This window comes from Pseudozyma flocculosa, assembly GCF_000417875.1.
Source record: "Pseudozyma flocculosa PF-1 unplaced genomic scaffold scaffold00003, whole genome shotgun sequence".
Classification (NCBI taxonomy): domain Eukaryota; kingdom Fungi; phylum Basidiomycota; class Ustilaginomycetes; order Ustilaginales; family Ustilaginaceae; genus Pseudozyma; species Pseudozyma flocculosa.
The window spans coordinates 440,558-463,162 of NW_006920871.1; the positions used below are offsets into that span (position 1 = coordinate 440,558).

At 65.5% G+C, this 22,605-nt stretch overlaps 10 protein-coding genes across 10 annotated transcripts in view; 4 read left to right on the forward strand and 6 right to left on the reverse strand.

Annotated features, from left to right (window-relative positions):
- PFL1_01265 (uncharacterized protein) overlaps positions 1 to 201 on the forward strand; it is a gene marked incomplete at both ends in the record, with an annotated part of 2,993 nt that extends 2,792 nt beyond the window's left edge. The window contains one exon of the mRNA XM_007878768.1: positions 88 to 201. Within this exon, the coding sequence (XP_007876959.1) occupies positions 88 to 201 (114 nt within the window). The remainder of the gene's footprint in view (positions 1 to 87) is intronic.
- A 268-nt stretch (positions 202 to 469) lies between these two features.
- PFL1_01266 (uncharacterized protein) lies at positions 470 to 2,086 on the reverse strand (the record flags this gene model as incomplete). The annotated part of the gene is made up of 4 exons (XM_007878769.1): positions 470 to 847; positions 973 to 1,233; positions 1,406 to 1,859; positions 2,010 to 2,086. The coding sequence occupies 4 exons, from the start codon at positions 2,084 to 2,086 to the stop codon at positions 470 to 472; spliced, it is 1,170 nt and encodes a 389-aa protein (XP_007876960.1).
- A 1,002-nt stretch (positions 2,087 to 3,088) lies between these two features.
- PFL1_01267 (uncharacterized protein) lies at positions 3,089 to 4,126 on the forward strand (the record flags this gene model as incomplete). Its single annotated transcript, XM_007878770.1, has 5 exons — positions 3,089 to 3,289; positions 3,388 to 3,505; positions 3,605 to 3,687; positions 3,822 to 3,838; positions 3,943 to 4,126. The coding sequence occupies 5 exons, from the start codon at positions 3,089 to 3,091 to the stop codon at positions 4,124 to 4,126; spliced, it is 603 nt and encodes a 200-aa protein (XP_007876961.1).
- An 801-nt stretch (positions 4,127 to 4,927) lies between these two features.
- PFL1_01268 (uncharacterized protein) lies at positions 4,928 to 6,260 on the reverse strand (the record flags this gene model as incomplete). Its single annotated transcript, XM_007878771.1, has 2 exons — positions 4,928 to 5,742; positions 6,239 to 6,260. 2 exons carry the CDS (start codon positions 6,258 to 6,260, stop codon positions 4,928 to 4,930), a joined length of 837 nt encoding a protein of 278 aa, XP_007876962.1.
- Positions 6,261 to 6,329: 69 nt separating this feature from the next.
- On the forward strand, positions 6,330 to 8,472 carry PFL1_01269 (uncharacterized protein; the record flags this gene model as incomplete). Its single annotated transcript, XM_007878772.1, has 2 exons — positions 6,330 to 8,350; positions 8,406 to 8,472. The coding sequence occupies 2 exons, from the start codon at positions 6,330 to 6,332 to the stop codon at positions 8,470 to 8,472; spliced, it is 2,088 nt and encodes a 695-aa protein (XP_007876963.1).
- Positions 8,473 to 8,647: 175 nt separating this feature from the next.
- On the reverse strand, positions 8,648 to 11,111 carry PFL1_01270 (uncharacterized protein; the record flags this gene model as incomplete). The annotated part of the gene is made up of 2 exons (XM_007878773.1): positions 8,648 to 8,681; positions 8,836 to 11,111. 2 exons carry the CDS (start codon positions 11,109 to 11,111, stop codon positions 8,648 to 8,650), a joined length of 2,310 nt encoding a protein of 769 aa, XP_007876964.1.
- A 1,331-nt stretch (positions 11,112 to 12,442) lies between these two features.
- Positions 12,443 to 14,789, reverse strand: PFL1_01271 (uncharacterized protein; the record flags this gene model as incomplete). The annotated part of the gene is made up of 12 exons (XM_007878774.1): positions 12,443 to 12,537; positions 12,640 to 12,760; positions 12,842 to 12,967; positions 13,043 to 13,124; positions 13,201 to 13,325; positions 13,408 to 13,583; positions 13,683 to 13,872; positions 13,961 to 14,036; positions 14,149 to 14,252; positions 14,345 to 14,412; positions 14,526 to 14,641; positions 14,737 to 14,789. 12 exons carry the CDS (start codon positions 14,787 to 14,789, stop codon positions 12,443 to 12,445), a joined length of 1,332 nt encoding a protein of 443 aa, XP_007876965.1.
- A 714-nt stretch (positions 14,790 to 15,503) lies between these two features.
- Positions 15,504 to 16,319, forward strand: PFL1_01272 (uncharacterized protein; the record flags this gene model as incomplete). Its single annotated transcript, XM_007878775.1, has 1 exon — positions 15,504 to 16,319. One exon carries the CDS (start codon positions 15,504 to 15,506, stop codon positions 16,317 to 16,319), a length of 816 nt encoding a protein of 271 aa, XP_007876966.1.
- A 545-nt stretch (positions 16,320 to 16,864) lies between these two features.
- Positions 16,865 to 19,066, reverse strand: PFL1_01273 (uncharacterized protein; the record flags this gene model as incomplete). Its single annotated transcript, XM_007878776.1, has 2 exons — positions 16,865 to 18,339; positions 18,433 to 19,066. The coding sequence occupies 2 exons, from the start codon at positions 19,064 to 19,066 to the stop codon at positions 16,865 to 16,867; spliced, it is 2,109 nt and encodes a 702-aa protein (XP_007876967.1).
- Positions 19,067 to 20,878: 1,812 nt separating this feature from the next.
- PFL1_01274 (uncharacterized protein) lies at positions 20,879 to 21,508 on the reverse strand (the record flags this gene model as incomplete). Its single annotated transcript, XM_007878777.1, has 1 exon — positions 20,879 to 21,508. The coding sequence occupies one exon, from the start codon at positions 21,506 to 21,508 to the stop codon at positions 20,879 to 20,881; it is 630 nt and encodes a 209-aa protein (XP_007876968.1).
- Between the last annotated feature and the right edge of the window lie 1,097 nt (positions 21,509 to 22,605).

Genomic DNA, 22,605 nt, shown 5'->3' on the forward strand with positions numbered 1-22,605 from the left:
AGTCGGCCACCGAGGAAACGGCCGACGCCATGCGCAAGCGTCGTCGGCAACCGCGGCGTCACCGTCATTGGCAAGGATGGCGCACAGAGAAAGGGCAAAGACGCCCTCGCCGACGCCACCGGCGGCGGCGGGCGCAAGAAGAGCGGCTTGCCCGCGGCCAACGGCGCCGCCGAGGCGAGCGGGTCCAAGTTTAAGCTGTAGCCGTGGTCGTCGGCGGCGGCGGCGGCGGCCTGCCGAGCGTTCCAAGAGGGGCCCGGGCTCGAGATTTCTATACGCATGCGCGCGGGCCTGCGATGCTCCATCGCCGTCACTTCATCACCGTCACATCACCGCCAACACGGCATCCATTCAATCCGATCAATGGCATCACTGCTTTGTCTTTCATCATATCCCGATCCCGCTCCCGCTCTTGCATCTGCTCGCCGACGTTCGTTTGCGCCTACCTGCCTCTGGCGGCTTCCGGTTCCTTTCAATTGGCGCCATTGACGGCGAGATGAGGTTTGCGGGCCCAGAAAAAGTAGTTGCACTCCTGGGTACCGGGCCAATTTGTGCCGCTGGGGGCGAGGGTCCAGCTCGACTTCCAGGGGAGGTAGGCGGTCCCGCGCGTCTCGTAGATGAGCCTCTGCGGTCGTTGGCCCCCTTGCTGACCCTGTTGCCCTTGCTGGTGCGGGTGGAACCACTTGAGGTCGTTCTGGAAAAAGGCGACGATTTCGTCCGGGTTGATGTACTGCGAGTGGGTGTGGGTTCCGGGCGTGACGAGGCGGAGGAGGTGCTCGGCCATGAAGATGGTGAGGAAGTAGGATAGCGGCGTGCGTGCGATGGTCGATAGGAAGATGTGGCCTCCCGGCTGGCGGTTGACGTCGAGGCAGGAGCGGGGGAAAATGGGGGGATGAGCAATCGAGAAGCCCCCGAGTTCGTGCAACCCGACCTGGTGCAAAGACGTGCGGGGGAAAGAGGGGCAGGAGGGCTCACCTTGACGAGTTTGTCGAGGCACCGCAGGAACTCGGCGGGTCCGTTGACGTGTTCAATGACCTCCATCGCGCAGACAATGTCGAACTGGGCGCCCTCGGCCAGGACGTCTTCGGCGGTAGAGTGGCGGTAGGTGAGGCAGGGTCCGCCCAGCGGGTGCGGCCGCGAGAGGAGCGGGTCCTTTGCGGCGTGGGTCGTGGCGATCCCGATGTTGGACGACGAGGCGTCGATGCCCGTGGTGCGCGCGCCGAGCCTTGCCAGACTCTGCCAAGGGCGAGGCTCGGGAGCAGCGGCGGCGGGAGGAGAAGACGAGCGAGCGAAGAGAGATGGAAGTGTCGTCGGCGGGAACGGCGGAGGGTTGCGGGTCGAGATTGGGTTCAGACGGGTTCGAGCGGACGGGCAGGGTGGCAGACGGAAAGGCGACGACGGTACTCACCTCGCTCAGCAGGCCACCGCCACACCCTACATCGGCCACATCCAGGCCCTCGAGGAACCGAACGCGACCCGGTGTGGGTCCGCTCGCCTCTGCCCCCGGTTCGCTACCACCGCCGGCGCCACCGGACGAGTGGGCGCGGACCTGTGCCTCTGCTGCCTCCCAGCCCCACACCTCGTCGAGCTTTTCGCGCATAAACTGGATGCGGGCCGGGTTCATGGCGTGGAGCAGGCCAAACTCGCCGTGCTCGTCCCACCATTGTGACGAGAGCCGGCTAAAGTGCTCGATCTCGGACGGGTGGATCGAGGAAAACGGCGCGCTGCCTGTCTTGGACGACGAGGGCGGGGGCGAGTGCGAGTGCGAGTCGAGGCGGACGCGAGAGGTCGAGGCGAAGCTGCGCGGTGCGCCGATGGCCATACTCGATCCATTTGCGGCTGCTACGGCGGCGGGCGTGGATCTGCACGAGGCGCGCAGTGAGGACGGCGGCGACGGCAGCGGCGACGAAGGGAGACAAAGGACAGGTGGCTGTGTCAGCCCCGTCTCTGCCAGGCTTACACGATCGTCGGACAATTTGCGGCAGACGTCCGGTCGACGTGACGGGACTCACTCGCAGGCGACCAGGTGAGGCGACGCTGCTGTTCGCGTGGCTCGACGGGCGAGGGCGCGGGTGCCGTGACGGAGCATGGCGGGCGAGGCGAGATGATGAAAGGTGGGCCCGGCGGAAGAGGTGGTGGTGGCAAGGTATCAAGAGAAGTGCAAATTGGAAAAGAGGGGAAGAAGGGGTGCAGGCGGAAGCAGCGGTGTGTGGAAAGACGGGCGTAATTATACAAGCAGGCGAAAAGGGGACCAGGACAAGGTGGGCACGGTTGATGATAGAGCAGAGGGCGGACCTGTGAACGCGACAGCGCAGAAGGATGGAGGGCCAAAGGGGGGTTCAGTCTCTCTGCCTCGTCTGCTATTGCTGCTGAACGGTGATGGCGGTGGGTGTTGGTTGTTTCAGGAGGTTTGGCTAATAGCGTAAATGCCAACCTCTTGGGGTTGTGTCGGCACACATGCAATACGATTGGTGCCAGCAATGCACGGGATGGTTCATCATTCGACGGGAGGTGGGAAGGGGTGCAGAGGAGATGGCAGGATGCTTACCGAGGCGAGAGGCGAGGAGTGGGCGCGGTGCTGAAAGGAATGGGGTGGTAGGGGTGGTGGTGATGGTAGTGGCGAGGAGGGGGTGGGTGGCCCCCCCTGCTTTATTCGAGCCGATGGCGGAAGAGGCCGGCCGTTTCTTCTTGGTTTGCCTGGCCTGGCCTGGCTCGCTGGTAGGCGCGGGCTCGATTTTCCTCATCGCCCGCTCCAAAGGCGGCTGGGGTGAGAGAGAGAGAGAAGAGCGCGGGCAGACCGCAGCAGCCGGTGGCGCGGGTCGGGTTGGGTGTGGCCAGGCCGTGGGGGCCATCTCAGCTCGCACGAGAGACTTCAACTCATAGCCTCCTCCACACGGCCTGGCCTGCCCTCGGTGCCTTTTGGCGGTGCCTTTTGGCGCTGGTGCCACCGGTGCACGGCTCAAGCGGCCAACAGATAGACAACCTGGCATGCTCCGTTGGCTCGTTTGCCCCCTGGCCTCCTTTGCCTCTCTTTCTTTGCCTCTCGCCCCCCTTGGCGCATCCCGCGCCTTGTCAGCCACGACCACCTGCCATGCCATCGCTCCTCTCCTGCTTTGGCGGGAGCACCGAGTCCTCCAAGCCATCCCCTTCGGTCCAGACACCTCTGCTACCCACACAGCAGCAACCACAGCAGCATGGCCACGCGGGCACCCGGCCCGTCGACAAGTCCGTCGATGCGAGCCGCTGCGTCTTTTGCGCCATCACCCCCGATCGCTTCAACATCGTCCTCGAGGTGAGCAGCAACGGCGCGCCTGTCGGTCTCAACGGGCGCGGCCACCGAAGCGCTGACACGTTGGCCGGCTACGTCCTGCCTCGACTCTGCCCCCGTAGGACGACGACTACATCTGCTTCACCGATCGCTCGCCCGCAGCGCAGCACCACCTTCTCGTCGTGCCGCGCATCCACATTGCCAACGTCAAGAGCCTCACGGCGCAGCACGTTGGAATGGGTGAGTCGGGCGCGGTCGCGTCTCTGCTGCCACCCTCCTCGCGCTCACCACGGCCTCGCCTCGCCTGGCCTGCCCCGTCCCTCTCTGCACCAACGACAGTCCGAGAGATGCAGGCGCTGGGTGCAAAGGCGCTCCAGGTCGTCTCGCCCGATGCCAAGGCCGAAAGGCGCTTCGGCTTCCATGTACGTGGTCTCTCGTGCCCCTCGAAGCCGTCCGTGCAGGTCGCACCGACTGACTGGCAAGCTCACCTGCGGACGCCCTTCACCTTTCCTCTGCGTGCACCATCCGCCACCGCCTCGTGTGCAACATGCACCAGATCCCTCCATTTACCAGGTAGGTTCATGCCCTCCCACCTTCCTCTGGCGTGTCAAGCTCTCGTCCAGCCCTGACCCTCGCTCGACCTTCTTCCTCTTGCCTGCCCCGCAACGTCGTGCCAGCGTCGATCACCTGCACCTGCACGCCCTCGAGCTGCCCTTCCGCTCGTCGTTGCGCTCTCTCAAGTACCGCATCGCCGCCCCGCCATCGAGCGGCTACCACAAGGGATGGTCCTGGTTCGCCGAATATACCCAGGCGTGTGGCATCCTCGCCGACGGAGGCAGGGTGTCGGTCGGCAGATGCTGAATCCATCGCCTCTGGCCTACGTACTTAGACGCGTCCAAAGATATACCCCTTCCGTACCCCTCTGGCAATGCCGTGATGGTATCGTGTGCTGCCAAGGCGGGACCGTCGTGCGGCCGCCCCTCTGGCGTACTGCAAAAGCAGGCTGGTACGCGCGGCAAAAGGTGCCGGGCTCGTGGAAAGAGGGTTTCTGTGCGGGGGGAGAAAGGACGAGAGCGAGCGCGTGCATCTATATCTACATTGGTCGAGGGCAAGGTTGGTCGAGGGCAAGGGGACAAGGGGGCCGATGGAAAGAGTAGCGGAATGGACACGGAACGACAGGAGGGTCGGGTACAGTTAAGGTGACGGCCGAGGCAAGGGCACGGTGAGGCAAGATGGGGGCGGAGCTGTGGCCTGCGGCTGCGGCTGAGGCGGTGGCTGCGGCCGGGGCTGGGACGAGACCGAAGAAGAGTGGCGAGGCGATGGCGGATCCGGATCGAGCGGATCGCGGCGGCAAAAGAAGAGGGGCGGATGCGCAAGCATGCAAGATGGGGCTGCCAGATATGCAGAGGGGACGACGGGCAGGGATGATGGTGGATGCATAGGAGAGGGCTCGTGGTGATGGTGCAGGGGCTCGAGAGAGAGGGGGAGAGAGAGAGAGACCGAGCGCGGATGCGATGGTTGACGATGGTCCGAGGCTGGGCGGTTTTGCAGGGTGGATCTGGGCCGAGTGGTGGAAGCTCCGTCCTGGGGCTTCGTCCATGACGAGGGCAGCGCCAAGGCCAAGGACGATGCCGAGGACGAGGAAGAACGACGACGCGGGCTTCAAAGGACGAGGCATTTGCGACCACCTCCGCTCCCTCCTCCGCCCCCGCCTCCTCCTGCTCCTCCTCCGCCTCCGCCGCCCTTGCGCCTCCCCCACTTTTTCCGGCATGCCTCTCGCATCGCGGCGTCAAAGACCTGCTTTACGCCTTCCTTTGTCTTTGCCGAGCACTCGACGTAGCGGGCGGCGCCGATCTCGCGCGCGACGGCCTCTCCCTGCGCGGGGGACACGGGCTTGATACCCTGCGCGCTGAGCATGGCGAGGCTGCCCGGGTCCTTGCGGAGGTCGGTCTTTGTGCCGACGAGGAGGATGGGTACGCCCTCGCAAAAGTGGTTGATCTCGGGATACCACTTGTCCTGGACGTTTGCGAGGGAGACGGGGAAGTCGACGGCGAAGCAGATGAGGATGACGTCCGACTCGGGGTACGAGAGCGGGCGGAGACGGTCGTACTCTTCCTGGCCCGCCGTGTCCCAGAGTGCGAGCTCGATGGTCTTGCCCTCGAACTGGATGATGGGCACGTAGTTTTCAAACACGGTGGGGACGTACTCCTCGGGGAAGCGGTGCTCGGAGTAGACGATGAGGAGGCACGTCTTTCCGCAGCCGCCGTCGCCGACGACGACGAGCTTTTTTTTGAGGTCGATCTGGGGCCGCCCGGGCTGCTGGGTAAAGGGGCCCTGGCCTGGTGGCGCGTCCGAGAGCGACGAGCCGGTGTGGTACGAGTTCATGTGCGGGCGCGGTCTTGGGCCGTTGGGCGACGGCGGGCGGGATGGGGCGGTGGTGGTCGTGGCGGTGGCGGTGGCGGTGGCGGTGGAGATGACTGGTGAAGGTGGCGGGCCGAGGTGGAAGATGGAGGATGGGTTCCGGGGGCCAGAGAAGACTGAGAGGCTGTCTGGCAGCGGGTCGGGGCAGTGGGTGGTTTGTGTTGCTCTCTGGCCTCTGTGGCTCTCCTAGCCAGTCGGTCGGTTGCTGGGCGCAGCCTGGTTGCCTGGCTGCCCGCCTGCCTGGCTGCCCGCCTGGCTGCCTGCAGACGAGACGCGCCGCTGCCCGCGTCGAGCGAGCCACGGGCCCACGTACTCTGCCTGCCACCTCTCTGGCCTGGAGGCGTGCCACTGGCATCACGTGCAACGCCCTGGAAAAAGAAGCTCAGCCAAGGTGGAGGCAGGCGGGCCGAGCTGCCCTTTTTGGCCGGTGCGGGGCGTTGGCTTGTGGGCGTCGTTCATTTCTTCCATGCCCTCACCTCGCCTCGTCGCCTTTGCTTCATCTGCATCTGCCCTTGGCTACTTCCTCGACTGCCTGCTGGCCTGCGCTGTCACCTGGACGAGGCGGTGCGACCATCCGCGCATCCCAAACATCCCGCACAAACCTCCCGCCTTGCCATCACCACCACCGCCCGCCTCGACCACAATGACGACCCACAACGGCCTCCTCTCCCAGCCATCGGCATCGGACGGCCCAGACATGGCCCAGCTCATCCGCACCGCACACCGACACGCCCTCGACATTGCCACCTTTGATGCCCTCGAAGACGTCCTGCAGGCCTTTGTCATCACCCACTTCACCCGCCTCATCCCCCAAGGCTGCACGCCGCAAGAGATTGGCATCATGCTCCCATCCCACCAAGAGACCCAGACCATCGTAAAGCAGCTCGCAACCGCAAGGATACGCGAACACGCCTTCGGAAAGCTCGTCGCCAGCCTCGGCCTCGTCCTCAGCGATCGTCCCGGCCAGCATCTACCACCGGCAGCTGCAGCCGCCGCCGCAGCCACCATCGACTCGTCGACCATGTCCGCCCTCGTCGCCATCCTCGCCATCGAGTCCCAGCACAAGCCCGACTTTTCCCACTTCGTATTTGACCACGTGCCCCTCTTCCAGCACATCGAGCAGCAGAAGCGCCACGGACCCCTCGCAGGCGATCCGGCGTGGGAGTACGACCTCAACCTCAACAAGAACCGCCAGTGGAAGCGCGCCGTCGATCGCAGCATCGCAGACATCACTGCCGCCTTTGTGCAGGCGAGCAACGACATCGACTGGCACAAGCAGGTCGATGCTAGCGGCGACATTGCCCTCCTCGCCCAGGCCGACCTCTTCGAACTGACCAGGATACTGGTCGAGCTCGCGCCAAAGGACAAGCAGCGAAAGGAGCCCATGGCACCGCTACCGCAGCCCCAGCCAGAGGGCGCGGATCTCGAGCAACCCGAGCCCGAGCCCGAGCCGCCAAAGGGGCTTTCGGTCAGGAATGCCATCAAGGCCGGCAGCTCCTGTCGCGCCCGGCTGCAGGCCGCATGCAAGGAAACGGCCAATGCGGCCTTCAGCCAGGGCCATTACGACGAAGCCGAGAGGCTCTACGGCATCGTCGACGCAGCCGCCAATGGCGAGCGCGACGCCAGCGTGCTCCTCAACCGCGCCGCCGCCCTGCTCAAGCTCGAGCGCTTCGCCGAGACAATCGAGGCAGCGAGCGTCGCTCTCGAACTCCTCACTCGCCGCACCGACGCCAAGAGTCGCAACCTGACGTGGAAGGGCTACCTGCGCCGAGGCAAGGCTCGCCGGTCGCTGCTGGCGCAGCGCGATGCGGCATCGCCGGACAGGACCGAGCTCATCGACCTGGCCAGGAAGGACTTTGAGGAGGCGGCCAGGATCGACCCCAAGGATCCGACGGCGCAGGCGGAGCTCGATGCGCTCGAAGCCGAGCTCGGCCGGCAAAGCACAGCCGATGCGGCGGCCGCCGCCGCCGCCTCGGATGCGAATCCGCCCAAGGCCAAGGAGAAGACGATCCTCGAGTCGCCCTTTTTCCGCGCGGACCTCGTGACGGGCCTGCTCGCCGACACGCTGCGGGCGCCGGCGTTTCCGCTGTCGGCCATCATGAAGCTGCTCTCATCGACGAGTGCGACGGCCAAGACAGCGACGGCGACGGCTGCGCCGAGCACGCAACGATCCGACGAGGAGGCGTGTGCGTCCGAGCACCGCGCGCTCGTTTCGACCCTGACGGCCGAGGGACGCGCGCAGCTCGAGGAGAGCATCAAGCACATCGGCGCCGTGCTTGCTCTGCCGCACTATCAGAGCGCACCTGCCCCTCCAACGACGACGACAGCGGCGGCGTCAGCGGTCGACGAGAGGGAGTGGAAGCTCCTGACGACGTCGATGCGGCTGCTGATGGGCTGCTGCGCCATGCTGCTCGATGCCGTCGTGAGGGCGCAGAGCGACATCCAGCTCGTATCCGACGCGCTGCGACCGGACGTCAAGGGACGACGGGACCGCATCACCGCCGACCGCGACGACGGTGCTTCCACCGGGACCAAAACCGACGCCGGTGCCGGAGCCGAGGTGGTCGAGAGGTTGCTGCACCGTGTCCAGGGCGATGCGCTGTGTATGCTCCAGCGGTGCTGCAGCCTCCAGGGTAAAGCGCACGAGGCCGACAAGTTTGCAAGGTGGCTCGACAAGTGGCGCTCCTCCTCCTCCTCTTTATCGTCGTCCTCGAGTCAGGCCGGAGATGGGCGCGGGCCCGGTGTGGATTCGTTGGAGTGGTTTGTTTGGCTGGTTGAGAGGCTGAATGAGCAGGGTCAGATGAGGAGGTGAAGAGGCGGTCAAAGGGGGGGATGAGGGGATGCGGGGAAGGTGATGCAGGATATGCTCCCGGACGATGCCATCTCGGCACTCGATGGGTGGGACGACGAGTTCTATTGCACGCAACAGCCCGGAGCAGTGGGGGCGCGGCTGGTGAGCGATCAGCCTTCGTCTTCGCGGTCGCGCTTCCGTTTCCTGCAAGAGCGTACCGTGGCGAGATGGAAAACGAAACAAAGATCGAGGAGCATGTCAGCTAGATGCACCGACGAACAGACTGATCCGACGTCGAGCGGCGCGGCGCGGCGTGGCGCGGCGCGGCATCGACGATCACCGCGAACGGGGGACTCACATTTCGCGCGTCATTTTCGTCTGTGCGGCGGGGTGCCTAGCGAGTTCCTGGGGCAGCTTGGAGATGGGGCTCTTTGCAATCTCCTGCTTGAGGTCGTACATGACTTCGTCGTCGCCGCTGTCGAGAAAGGTGATGGCGACGCCGCGCTTGCCCGCTCGGCCCGTACGGCCGATGCGGTGGACGTAGGCCTCGATGTGGTTGGCCATCTGGAAGTTGACGACGAGCGACACGTCGGGCACGTCGATGCCGCGTCCCGCCAGGTCGGTGGCGACGAGCACGGGACACTCGCCCGAGCGCAGCGACGCCAGCGCCTCTTCGCGCATCGCCTGCGTCTTGCCCGAGTGCAGCACCGCGGGGTACCACCCGGCCCGCTGCAGGTCCTTTCCCAGCGCGTCGGCCGCCTTCTTCTGGTTGACAAAGACAATCATGGGCGGCGCGAAGCCGCCCGTGTTGAGGATCTGCAGCAGCCGCGCCTTTTTCTTTTCCTCCGAGTGGATAAACTCGACGACCTGCTCCACGGTGCCCACCGCCTGGTTGGCGTCGCCGATGGTGATGGTGGCGGGCCGCCGCAGGTACTTGCGCGCCATCCGCTCCACCGTCGCCGGCATAGTGGCCGAGTAGAGCATCGTGACCCGGTACTTGTCCATGCGCGACTCGCCCTCGCGCCGCAGCAGCTTGAGCGGGTCCTCGGCGTCGTCGGTGTCGGGCTTGAGGTTGCTGACGGGCAGGCTGTCGAGGATGTAGTTGACCACCTCCTCGAAGCCCAGGTTGACCATGCGGTCCGCCTCGTCCATGACGACGTACGTGCACTGGCTCAGCACCAGCACGTGCCGCTCGACGCAGTCCTTGAGCCGCCCGGGCGTGGCGATGACAATCTCGGCGCCCTCCTGCACCGAGATGGCCTGCTCGTTCATGTCGCGACCGCCCACGATCGACACGCACTTGTACCCGAGCTTGCTGGCAAACTTGCGCGTCTCGCCCTCGATCTGCTGCGCCAGCTCGCGTGTCGGCGCCAGGATCAGCGCATAGGGGCCCAGGTGGCGCGTCGCCTCGGTCAGCGGCGGCAGCTCCGAGATGTAGGCCAGCATCGGGATGACAAACGACGCCGTCTTGCCCGAACCCGTCTCGGCGATGCCGATCAGGTCGCGGTTCTGCAGGCCGATGGGGATCGCCTGCCGCTGGATCGGAGACGGGTCCGTGTAGCCAATCTCCTGGATCGCCTCCATAATCGGCCGCGGGATCGACGACTCCTTCCACGAGCGGATCGGCTTGGGGATGTTGCCTCCGCGCGCGGCGATGCCAAAGTCTTCGCGGAAGATCCTCCAGTCGCGCTCCTTCATCTCGTCGAGCGCCTTTTCGCTCCAGTGCTTTTCGTCGAATGCGGAGCGCACGCCGCGCTTGACCAGGCTGCCGCCGCCCGAGCCTCCCGGGCCTGAAGTGCCACCGTCCGAGGCGCCGTGGTCCAGCCGCCCGTTGCGGTGCAGCGGGTCGGTGCCGCCGCGACCTCCGGCGCCGAACAGGCTCGGCTCCATGCTCGTCGAGTAGACCGGGTTGATCTTGTCGCTCGTGTCGTCGTCGTCTCTCCAGTCAAAGTTGAAGCGCTTGTCCGTGGCCTTCTTCTTGGGCTTCCGCTTGATCTCCTTGAGGCCGAGGTAGCGCTGCCGGATCAGGTCCTGCTCGGCGTCAGTGATGGGCTTCTCTGAGGGGCCAGAGGCCGAGGTTCCGGCAGGGGCGGCGCTGGACGAGATGTTGCCGTTGCCGTTGCCGTTGCCGGAGTGGACGCCGCCGCTGCCGTTCTGATGCGGCCGATCGCCATATGGACGTCCGCCCCCTCCTCGAGGATCGCCCGCAGGTCGCCCTCTATCGCCTCTTGGGCCTCTTTGCGGGGCATGGCTGCGATCGTCGTCGTAATTGAGCGATACCCCGGCGTCTCGGCTGTAGTCGGTGTCGCGCGGATAGCCGCCGTCGCGGTCGCGTCCGCGGTCGCGATCCCTCAGCGAGGATGACGACGACGAGGATGGTCCGGAAGCATGGCGGTGGTGGTCGTTGTAGGTCGAGGACGAAGAGGACGCCGCGGCCGACCTCGCCTTCTCCTCGAACTCGATGCGCCTCCTCTTCTCCTCTTCCTGCTTTCGCTTCTGTTCCTCTTGCTGCTGCTGCTGGGCGAGCTGCGCCTGCTGCTGCCGCTGCGCCTTTGTGAGGAACTTGGGCTTGAAGGCCGACTCTTGCTTCTGGCGCTGCAGGATCTCTTCTATCGACAGCGGCTGCTTGGACATGGTCGGCGAGCGCAAAGCGTTGCGTTCCTGTACGCTGGTGCGGCGAAAAGGGGGACACGAGGTGTGCGGGCGCGGTGGTGGCGAAGTCGGTAGGGCGGATCGCGGTGGCGCAAGAGAAGCAGTGAGCGAGTGGCCCACCTGAGGCTGCGAAAGTGGAGCAAGCCGGCAGGCCAGCCCCCTGCCGCCTCGGATCCGCTGCAGGTTGGCAGGCAAGAAAGAGCAAAAAGAAAAGAGAAGTTGCCTCATAGCCGATTTGAACGACTGACCTCGTCATGACCGCGGACCCAGGTTATTTACTAGTGACGCGCTCTACCACTGAGCTAATAAGGCGTCACATGACGAAGGTCCAAATACACATAATCACTAAGCTATATCGAGAGCTGCTCATCAGGCTCCTGCAGGGGACCAACACGGCCATCGAGCGCGGCCGGGTCCTGCCGCGACCGTGCACAATGGTAGCATACCGCTATCAGGGCGACTCCACCGTCGCCAGCTTCTCTTCCGATGATACCGCTAGGGTCTAGGTCACCTCATGGCCTCGGGAGACGAGCCAACGGGCTCCTGTGATGCGGCACCTGGGCCAGCCGCTTCCTTTGCCGGTGGACAGGCTCTAGCGCGCACTGTACACCGCCGGAAAGCCTTGATGAGCTTCGTTGAACCGCGAAAGAGATGCTTGTGATACTAGTACGGGGTCGATGGGCAAGAGAGGTCGAGATGGAGCCAAGCGGAGCAGGTAGCCAGACGATGGACCCGCTCTCAGGGCTAGCTAGAGTTCAAGGTCGGAAGGCCGAAAGGCTTCACACGCGGAGGTGGAGCGGGGTCTCGCTGGGCGGCAGAAGAGCAGGCCGGGTGCTACGGATCCACGGCGGACTCGGAATGCTCGACTGCAGGGTGGCACGGCCTTGGTCGATGCCGGTGTCTGCGCTCGATACTTCCCTTTCGGTCCGAAAGGGATGGCATGCTCTGTCCTGCGAGACAGCATGCCGAGGAATGATGAGGCGCTCGGCGTCACCTCGGCCCATTGGCGCATCTCCTCGCAGACGTTCTGAGAGCAGCGCTGCCCGAATCCCTTGAGCGCGAACAGGTGTTGCCGAACCCGCTCGTGATGGAAACGCTTCTGCGCACGGATGACGAGGGACCGCTGACGGTGTCGGTGGAGCGGGCGAGGCGTTTCATCGTAGAGCTTCGTGTCGCTTCGTGTAGCACCGGACCGGACGGCTTCGTTCGACGTTGTGGCCTGTCGGAGGCAAAAGCAGGTAGTGATTTACGGAAGAAGTAGAGAGAACACAAACGCAAACCTTCACATCCGTTGCAGAGGTTCGCCATCTAGTCTACATCTTTGCGCCCTGGGGCTTGACGAGCTTGAGCTGCTGGCGGACGCCGAGGTCGAGGAGCACATCCTCGCTGCCTCCGGGCACGGTCAAGGCTGCGGGGAGCGCAAGCACGCAGGGTCGGGTGCAAGGGTCAGCATGGCCGTAGCAGGCGCGCACGGTGAACCCGCAGTCTTTGATGGGACCGAGAGACTTACCCTTGAGCTCCCTCCAGATGCGCTCGATGCGGTCGCCGGTGCCGCCCTTGGTCAGCCCCATGCCGCCGAGGAGGTGCACGGCGTCTCGGCAGACGTGCTCGAGGACGATGCCGGCGTGGGCCTGCGCGGGCGCGATGGCGGGGATGAGGTCGCTTTAGTCACGGTCCCTTCCCGGTGGCAAGCCGTGCGGCGGGCGACTCACCTTGAGCAGACCGCAGGTGCCGCCGGTCAAGAGGTTGGACTGCTCTGTGGACAGGTGCAGCTGCGAGTAGACGACCGACTCGACCCAGGCTTGCAGCGCCTCGACCTCTCTGGCCATGTGTCCGATCTGCCAAGTGGGGCCAGAGACGAGAGTCAGCCGCGGGGGCGGAGCGGGCGGCAAGCGGCAACGGCGACGACTCACCTTGTGACGGACGACGGGCTGCTCGATGAGCTTCTGGCCAAACACCTCGCGTCGCCGGGCGTGGGCGATCGAGTCCTCGAGGCTGCCGAGCGGGGGAGCGGGGACGGCCGATCAGCACGCCGAGGTCGACCGAGGAACACCCTGCGCACACTACTCACCAGACGCGGGCGTAGCGCAGCGCGGTAAAGGCGATCGTCATGCGCTCGTGGTTGAAGTTGTAGAAGACGAGGCGCAGGCCCTCGCCCTCCTTGCCGATGAGGTTCTCGACGGGCACCTTGACGTCCTGCGAGGCTCGCACGTGGTCAGGCGGGTCGTGGCGTCAGCGTCAGCTCGGACCGGCGAGCCGCATCGCGATGCGCACTCACGTCAAACTCGACGAGCGTGGTGCCGGAGCCGCCGCCGCCCATCATCTTCATGTGCTTGGTCGTGACGCCCTCGCCGCGCGGGATGAGGAGCATCGAGATGCCGTGAGCGTCGCCGGCCTTGCCCGAGGTGCGGACGGCGGTGGTGAAGTAGTCCGAGTAGATGCCGTTGGTGATCCCTGCGGTGTAGGCGGCGGCAGAGGCGGTCACCGTCGGCACGGGGCGTCAGCGTCGTTGCAGCCAGAGGTTTAAAGCCACGAGGCCGGCCCCGCACTCACACTTCTTGTTGCCGTTGACGATGTAGTACTTGCCGCAGTCGCTCTTGACGGCCGAAGTGCTCAGGTTGGCGACGTTGGATCCGGCGAGGGGCTCGGTAATGGCGAGGCAGATGCGCTTCTTTCCGGCAAAAATGTCGGGCAGCCACTTCTGGCGCTGCTCCTCGCTGGCAAAGTGGATGATGGGGCCGGCCTGCGTGAGAAGAGTGGAGAGGAGCAGGTGGCTGCGTCAGTCGGGATCACGCCGTGCCGCCATCGATGGCGCGAGGTGCCCTACGCACGCCGTAGGTCAGGCCGCCGACGAGTCCCATGACGGCGGCGCTGCTTGCACAGCGGTTGAACTCGTCCCAGATGATGCTGCGGGCGAAGACGGGAAGGGAGGGACAGAAGGCGGAAGCAGATGCTCAGCGCGAGCGGCTCCCGTCGTAGACTGTGGCGGCGGCGTTCCTCGTCCTCCGACCGCACGCACTAGTCGTGGATGTTGTTCCACTCGGACGGCTTGATGCCGGCAGGCAGCTCGATGCCCTGCGCTTTGGCCATGTCGGCAAACTTCTGGGGGACGCGGACTCCGAGCTGTGAAGAGGCGAGGTAGTCCGGCATGCGCGGACCGTCAGCCCGTGCCGCGTCGAGCTGTCACGCAGATGAGTCTCCACGGCGAGACTTACGGCAAAGACGAGGAGGACGCCGTCCTTGGCGGCCTGGCTGTAGGCGTCATTGTCGGTGATGATGCCGGCTGTGCGCGGGGAAGGGGCAGGGGCAGTGGGTAGCCAGGGGGCGGCTTCAGCGGGTCGGCGAGGGCGGCAGGCACGACGAGCGAGGTGGACCAGGACCTCTGCGTGCACCCACCTTCCTCGTACTTTGCGGCAGCGGGCATGAGGACGTCGTCGCACCACTTCCTCGCCCATTCTCGCAGCCTGTAGTGGGACTCTTCGGTGAAGATGGACGAGGGCAGGCCGGTGATCCTGGCGGGAGCGGGAGCGGGTGGGCAGAGACGAAACACGGAGCCGGTCAGCCGTGCGATGCGGCGCTCAACGAGAACGGCGGTCGCTGGACTTACCAAGCGGCCTCGCTGAAGGGCACGGTGGGCCTGGTGAGCTTCGTGGTGGGCATGGCGGGCGTAGGCGTAGTTTCGACGAGTGTAAGAGAGGGGGGTAGTAGATGGTGGTAGGGAAAGATGTCGACCGCACGGCCTAGGACGGGCTGCACGCAGCAGGAGGCAGGCAGGCAGGCAGGCAGGCAAGGCTGGCAAGGCTGGCAGGCGGGGAGGCGGGGAGGCCTGGGAGCCTTTCACGCCAGGGCGGCTGGCTAGCTCGCGTGGCACGGGCGCACACCGGCCCCTCGGCTCGCTCTCAATCCCGGGTGCCAGAAAAAAAGCAGGCGAGCCAGCAAGCGGTCCCTTTGCCCAGGAATCGAAAGCAGGAGGGGCAGTGGCGCGGGTTCAATTCCCGTAGTGGTCTTCTTTTTTTTCCAGGTCCTCCACCTGGGAGTCTTACTTTTTCCCTGTCGCCCCCTGATGTTGTCTGCTAGGGCAGCACCTCTTTGACCGTGCCGCCCCTATCCTTGCGTGTCAACGTCGAGTCCAAGGATCGTACCTTGAGGGCTGCAGCGGTACAGCCGGAAGGGGTCAACCTGCTTCCAGCCTCAGATTCTGAGAATCTGTCTCATTTTATTTCTTGGTCAATTTCGCGCACGTTTTCTGTTGGGCTCCACATGGCAGCGGGCCCGCTCAATCATCGCCGCCGGACCACCACCACCACCACTACCACGACTACCACCGCCACCCTTTTCGCCCGCCTCGCCTTTTGACGCAACCACCTATCCAGCATGCTACGCAGCCAGACGGCGAGGCGCGTGGCGTCTTCGTCGGCGTCGACGCTCACTGCACGACCGCAGAGCCTGGCGCCGGCCCGCTCCCTCGTCCGATCCGCCTCGACTCGCCCCTCGGCAGCGGCGCCTCTGGCCCTGTTCCCTCACCCTCTCGCCTCGAGAGCCACGCCGGGGGCGCCTCGCATGGTGCTAGCCTCTGTGCGGCCCTTTTCCGTCCACAGCGCCGTGCCCAAGCCGCAACCGGATCCTCGACGTCCGGAGCAAGAGCAAGAGCAAGAGGAGCAGGACAAGGAGGACGAGGAAGAGGAGCGCAAGGCGAGAAAGGGCTCGCTCAAGGACCGACTGCGCTATCTGACCCGGCGGTACGGGTGGTGGGCGCTGGGCGTCTACCTGGCCGCGTCGTCGGTCGACCTGGGCCTGACGTTTGCGGCCATCCACATGCTGGGCGCCGACCACATCCGCCAGCTCGAGACGCGGGTGCGCGACGCCGTCGGCCTGTCGAAGCGGCAAGAGAGCGACGAGGAGCGCGAGCAGCGCGAGCAGGACGAGCGAGACCAGCAGCAGCCGGGCGCCGCGGGCGCCGACAAGAAGCGGCAGGGCGGCAGCAGCACCATCTGGACCGAGCTCGTGCTCGCCTACACGATCCACAAGACGCTCCTCCTGCCCGTCCGCGTCGCATTCACCGCCGCCGTCACGCCCAGCTTTGTCAAGTGGCTCGTCAAGATGGGCTGGGCCAAGTCGGCCGCCGCCGTACGAAAGGCCGCAAAGGAAGCCGCCATCAAGAAGGCGGCCAAGAAGGCGGCCAGCTCGTAGGCGTGCCGGTCGCCGGCGCCGGCCGTCGGCGCCCGCAGAGCGCCCAAGGCGAGGAGCCTGGCGGGCGCTCAGAGGGGATCCGAGGTCGAGACAAAGCAACGGGAGAAAAGTAGGCGCACGGAGAGGGGCCTGTACAACCACCATTCCGCTCAGCGCAAATGCCATCGCACCGCAACAAAGCTCCATCGACGCGCGCTCCGGCGCCCTGTCCGCCACGTCACAGTCTGATCGACAAAGGAGGGATTGTTTTTGAAGCGGAGGCGGCGCGCTGAGTCTCGACAAGGAAGAACAGCGATGGACAGACGACAAAGATCTGAGCGTGATCGAGCGGAGTGAACGGCATCGCCGGCGGCACCGGACAATGGACGGAGACGAGGCGAAGGGACAGAGGGAAAGGACGAAAGAGGGAACGGATCTGGTGCCCGGTGAGGGCGCACCCGAAGCGCCACAGAGGCGCCATCGAGGCAAAAGGGACGGACAGTGGTGCGAAAAGGCGGCGAGGAGGATGGCTGTGTGCGGCGGATGCGGGCGACGGACGCGGGCGACTACTTGGCCCAGCGCTTCCAGTTGCGAGCACGAGCGGGACGATGGCCGAGACCCCTCCTCTGCGGCGCATCGTAGACGTTCTTGGTCGAGGGCGTGTTGGCAGGCTCGTCCTTGCTCGACCCATCGTCGGTACCCTTGGGCTCGTGCTTGCTCGACCCGCCGTCGGTGCCCTCGGGCGCATTGTAGACGTTCTTGGTAGAAGGCGTGTTGGCGGGCTCGTTGCCGCTGGGCTTGTCGGTGGGCTCGTTGCCGCTGGGCTTGTTGCCGCCGTGAGAGCCAAAGAGCGGGTTCTTGGAAGGGCCAGAGCTCGGTGGGGCGCCTCCGATGCAGCTGTCGTCGTACGGACCGCAGGAAGGAGCGCCGCCCGGCGAGCGGCCACCAGGAGTACCACCAGTCGAAGGCGAGTTCGAGGGACCAGAAGAGGGCTGCGACGGTCCGTTGCTGGGGCTGTCTCCGCCAGGCTGGTCGCCAGAGGGAGGGCTGCCGCCAGTGCCACCCGACGTGCCAGACTGGCAGGTGCTCGAGACCTTGGCGGAACCCTGGGCAGCCAGCCGCTGAAGGCCGTAGGAAAAGGCGTCGACCTGCGGGACTGTCAGGTTCATGGTGAGGAGCAGCTTGTACAGGTCCGGCAGCTGGAACTCGAGCGCAACGACGCCAGCGCCGATGGCTGGAGCAGGGCTGGAGCCACCGGCGGCGTCGGAGGGCGACTGCGAGGACGCAGCCGGGCACTGCTTCGGGTTGATGACCTGCTGGATCAAGATGGGCGGAGCCAGAGGACCGCAGTCACCCGGGCCAGGAGGGGTGTCGCCACCTCCAGACGACGGTGGAGGAGCCGAGGGGCCGCCAGAGCTGATGCCAGGCGTAGGGGGCGACGGGGGCGACGAGCCACCGGGAGGAGGCGTAGCGTTGTCAGGAGGAGGAGAGGGAGGCGTGTCGTTGCTCGGAGGCGCAGACGGGCTCGAAGGCGGCGACGGCGGCGGCGGGCTGCCGCTTTCGCCAGAAGGAGGAGCAGGAGGCGGGCTGTCGGGGCCAGAGGGAGGCGAGGGAGGGACATCCTTGTTGCTCGGGGGCGACGGAGGCTGACCTCCTCCCGCCGCCGGCGGAGGGGCCGACGGGCCGCCGGAGCTGATGGGCGGAGGCGAGTCGTCGTGATGCTTGTGACCGTGCGAGACAGGCACGCCGGGAGGAACGCCGGCGCCATGGCCGCCGCTCGGCGTGTCGGGGGGCGGCGAGTCATTCTGCGGGGGCGACGAGGGAGGCGGCGAGTCGTCCTCCGGAGGCGAAGAGGGAGGCGGCGAGTGCTTCTTCGGGGGCGAAGAGGGAGGCGGCGAGTCGTTCTTTGGAGGAGAAGAGGGAGGCGGCGAGTCGTCCTCCGGGGGAGAAGACGGAGGCGGTGATTCGCTCTTGGGGGGCTTCGAGGGAGGAGGCGAGCCACCGTGGCTGGGCGACGGGGGCTGCTCGCGCGACGGCGGGCCTGTCGGAGGCGGGCCACCAGAGCCAGGGCTGTCAGGCGTGGGAGGCTGCTCGTGCGAGCCACCGGGCGGCGGGGTCGGGTGTCGAGAGCCACCGCTGGGAGGTCCGCCTCCCGGGCCGCTAGGGTGGCCGCCGCCGCCGCAGGTGGGCGTGTCAGCCTGGTGCCAGTTGGGCATGCCTCCCTTGCGCAGGTTCTTGCACTTGGGTGTGGGGCAGTCGTCGGGCGAGTAGTCGGGCCTGGCGCTCTTAAAGTACTTGGTCTCGCCCGGCTGCGAGCCCATGGGCGGGTAGATGCACTCGACGATCCAGTCGTGAGGCTTTTCCTCGATAATGTTGCGGGTGGTGCCCGTCGAGCAGACCGAAGACAGCACGCGCGGCTTGCCGCCGGGACCGCCGACGGCGCAGTGGTCGACCTGAGAGTCCGAGCTCGGCGGGCCGCCAACTTGGTCGGGCGTGTCGTCCGAGTCGTCCTCATCGCCACCGCCGCCACCGGGGACAGTGGGAGGGCCACCGGCGCCTCCTCCGCCTCCGGCTGCCGGAATGTGAGCCGGGTTGGGCCCGTTGGAAGCTGGGTTGTGGCTGGAACTCAGCGCCGGGCTGTCGGGCTGCTCGGGCGAAGACGGAGGAGGGGTAATGACCTGGCTGGCGCTGACCAGCCACGGCGTCGCGAGGAGGCAGATGGTGGCAAACAGGCGCAGCCTGGTCCACCTGGCGCTGGAGCTGGGCATGGTAGATAGACGCGTAGCGACACGCTGACCAGCAGGAAAGGGTGGCGGAGCGAGGGGGCGGGGCGAGGCGGAGCGGGATACGCAGAGAAAGGGAAAGGACTGTGTTCTAACCTTTGTGGACCTGGGAGCTGAGCTGGATAGGAGGAGAGCGAGGGGTGAGTGAGCTGAGGGATGGTTCTGCCTCGTCCTCGAGGCGGCTGGCCTCTTATATACCTTTCTCGCCCAATTTCGTCCACTCGAGGCACCGACTGTTCCCACCTGCGGGGCGTAGCAATAGCGGTACAGGCTAAGGCGTGGGCGCAAAAAGTGAGCAACACCAAGCTTGTAGCCCGAGAAGAAAGAGGAGCCAGCGGTCACCCCTTGCTAATGGCAACCCACCCGGTCAAAGGTCACCGCGGTGTGGGCGGCCGAAACGACGACAAAGGTTGGTGGGACAAGATGCTTGACTCGGTTCGAGGGGCCACTAGCTGGCGCACTCCCTCGCTCGTCTCGGAGGATCGAGGGTTCTCACGGCGTTTAGAGCTTCGCCTTGCCCTGAGATGGGCGCCGCTCCGGTGCCAGCTCACGCGTGTGTGCGGCGCTGACGGCGATCAGCCCGCGGTGGCCCAGTGCGGGCGAGCCGCGCGATCGCCAAACATGTCAGCCCACTACCGAGTAGGCTGGGACACCGGGCGTCTGGTTGACGGCCGAGTCCTGCTTCGCCTTGCGCCAACGGCCGCCGGATCGACTCCTGTCACAATCGAGCATGGATGGATCGGTGCCAGCGCACAGCTGACGCTGTGGTGAGTCGGTGTAGGGGGTCGAAGCGGCCAGAGTGCCACTGCAGCCAAAAAAGGGGGGCGCCGCGACGGCTCACTGGCCCGAATTTCTCGCCCACCTTTCCGGCCTGGCCTTCTCCTCGAACCGACCTGGTGAAAGCAACTGCGCGGCTGGTTGAATCGGCGGCTTGCACTTGCCGTCAGCATTGGCATCGCCACCTCTGGTTGCGCTCCACCGTCGTGCAGTGCGCCGATGCACAGGCTCGTCAACGACTCGGCGGTGCAGCCTGGCTACCACTCAGGCCTGAGCGAAACAGGGGCTTGGTTGAGCGGTCTCGGGCCATGGAAGAACCAAGAATGCCGTGGTCGCCGAAGCGCGACAATGGACGTGCACCAGCGTTGACAGCGACAGACAGACAAGAGCTCGCGTGAGGATGGTCGCCGAGGCCCGGCATGGAAAAAAGGCAGGCAGGTGAGCAGGCAGACAGACGGACAGACGGTGGCGACGATTTTTGGCAGAGGCTGTGTTGTATTTGTTGTTTTGGTGGATACGATCTCGACCCAGCGCCCCGGGGTAAGGAGACGAGGGGCAGGGCCGGGAAAGATGCAGTTGAAGACAGGGAGGGTGACCACTGGAGCCGCGCGGGCGTCGGGGGGAAACATGGGGAAGAGTCTGGAAAGCATACAGGGCGTGCGTCCGTCCCTCCTCGACACCACCCCGTCTTCCTGAAGGGCGGTGACGGATCTGCAGAACGGGAGAAGCGGCCGCCCGACACCAGTGGGGTTGGCCTCGGTCACCGCCGAAGAGGGGTGACGCTGGAAACCTTTGTCCGAGCCCCCGCATGCAAGGCTCAGCTTTAGGCGTCCATCCTTGTGAGGAGGCCTTTTGGGATCGAACCGGAGAAGTCCGATCCCGTCCTTCGTCGCGTCGTCGTCGCCGTGTGGGCTTGCGAGAGAAGAAAGGAATGAAGGAGAGAAGGGGGGATGACGGAACAAGGCGATGGCAGGAAAGAAAAGAGAATGTACAGAAAGAGCCGGGCACCGTGGAAGCTGTTTACTTCTTGGCGTTGGCGGCCTCCTCCTCCTTCTTCTGCTGGCGGGCCTTGAGGTAGCCGGCCTGGCGGTGCGCGCCACGGGTGGTTCGGAGGTGCTTGTAGGCCTGGAACTCCTTCTCCTCGGCGGTGATGGCACGGGGAGCCTCGGCGACGCTCGAGGCGGGCAGGGGGAGGACAGCCTGGACCTGGCGGGCGGCGGTGACGTTGGAGAGGTCGACCTTCTTGTCCTTGTTCTGCTTCGTCTTGCGGGGGATGACGATGATGCGCTCGTTGTAGGCCTTGAGGCGGTCAGTGTTGATCTTGAGCGACTCGGCCGACTTGTTGCGCCTGCGGTGGTCGACGGGGATGCCGATGGAGCGGGCCTCCTTCTTGCGGATGCCGGCAGCCTTGAGCTCCTCGATGGTGAAGCCGCGGCCGGAGCGGATCTTCATGTTGTAGCGGAAGGTGGGGCATCGGACAGCGGGGCGGAGGGGCTGGACGGGTCGGAGACCGAGCTTGGCGGCCTTGACCTGGCGGGCAGTGCGCCTGCGCTTCTTGGCGCCGGCCTGGTCGAACCAGACCTTGACACGCCTCTGCCAGTCCTTGCGGAAGTGGTTGTTGTGGAGGACGTTGTTGTGGTGAACAGCCATCTTCGGAGACAGGAGGTGGAGAAGGAGCGGGTGTGGGCGGGAAGAAAGGGCGAGAAACGACAGAGGTCAGCTCGTTCTGGACTCGGAACTGAGAGAAATTTGCACCCTAGCCGCGCCAGTTCCGGACCGCGAGGCCGCGCCTCTTTCTTCCGCTAAATCCTGGTCCGGCTCAACAGCATCCATGCGACCAGAGACCGCATCTCCAATCCTGCCTAAACTTCCACCTAGCATCCCAACAACATCATTGCCGCCGTCGCCAGCCGCATCGAGCCAGGCGGAAGTCGAAGTTGGTCGGGCGGTGTGGTTGTCGAGGTCGGAAGGCTGAGGGGACAGATCGGTGCCTCTTTGGCGGCAGTGGTCGTGCTCGCTATCCGTGGCATCTCGAATGGGCGTGCCATAAGTCGAGCATATCGCTGAAGAAGTAGAAAGACGGCGGGACTTCGTCTAGATCCCGAAGCCGTAGTCGAAGGCGGCTGTTTTGGCGGTGAGATGTTGGCAGATTGACCGTTTCGCTGGTGCAGCACGCCCCCTGCGAGCGCAAGTCTGCGAGCAGACCAGCGGGGGCAGCTTGCAATCCGTGTTCGTGGGATGTCGAGCGATTAAGCGGCGATTGCAGATGCCGCTACCAGAGTCGGGAGTCGGTGCAGCTGGGTCTCAAGGACCGCTGTGCCGGAAGAGACGACCGGTCGGCTCTTTGGTATGGTGGCTGAGCGAGGCTGCTGGACGTCGGCGGCGGATCTCTGGCGATGCTGGTACGTTCTACGGTCGGCGGCAATGATGCGGTCCTCGATTCCACCTCAGATGTACTGACACCGAACCACGGCTCCTCCCGGCTCTCCTTCCAAAAACCTCCCTCCTGCGCGGCCTTATCTCGTTGTCGTAGGTGCGGCGGTCGCTTACGGTGCTGGAGTCGATATGGTGATGCTCACTTTGTCGGAGTCTTGAGGGGGACGGCGGTGATGGTGAGGAAGCAGTGGGGCCGGTGTCAGTCGTCGGATGGCTTGCCTGCCGCCCGCTCGCCCGCCCGCTCGCCCGCCAGCCTGCCAGCCAGCCTGCCAGCCTGCCTGCCTGCCTGCCTGCCCGCCCTTCTGCCTTCG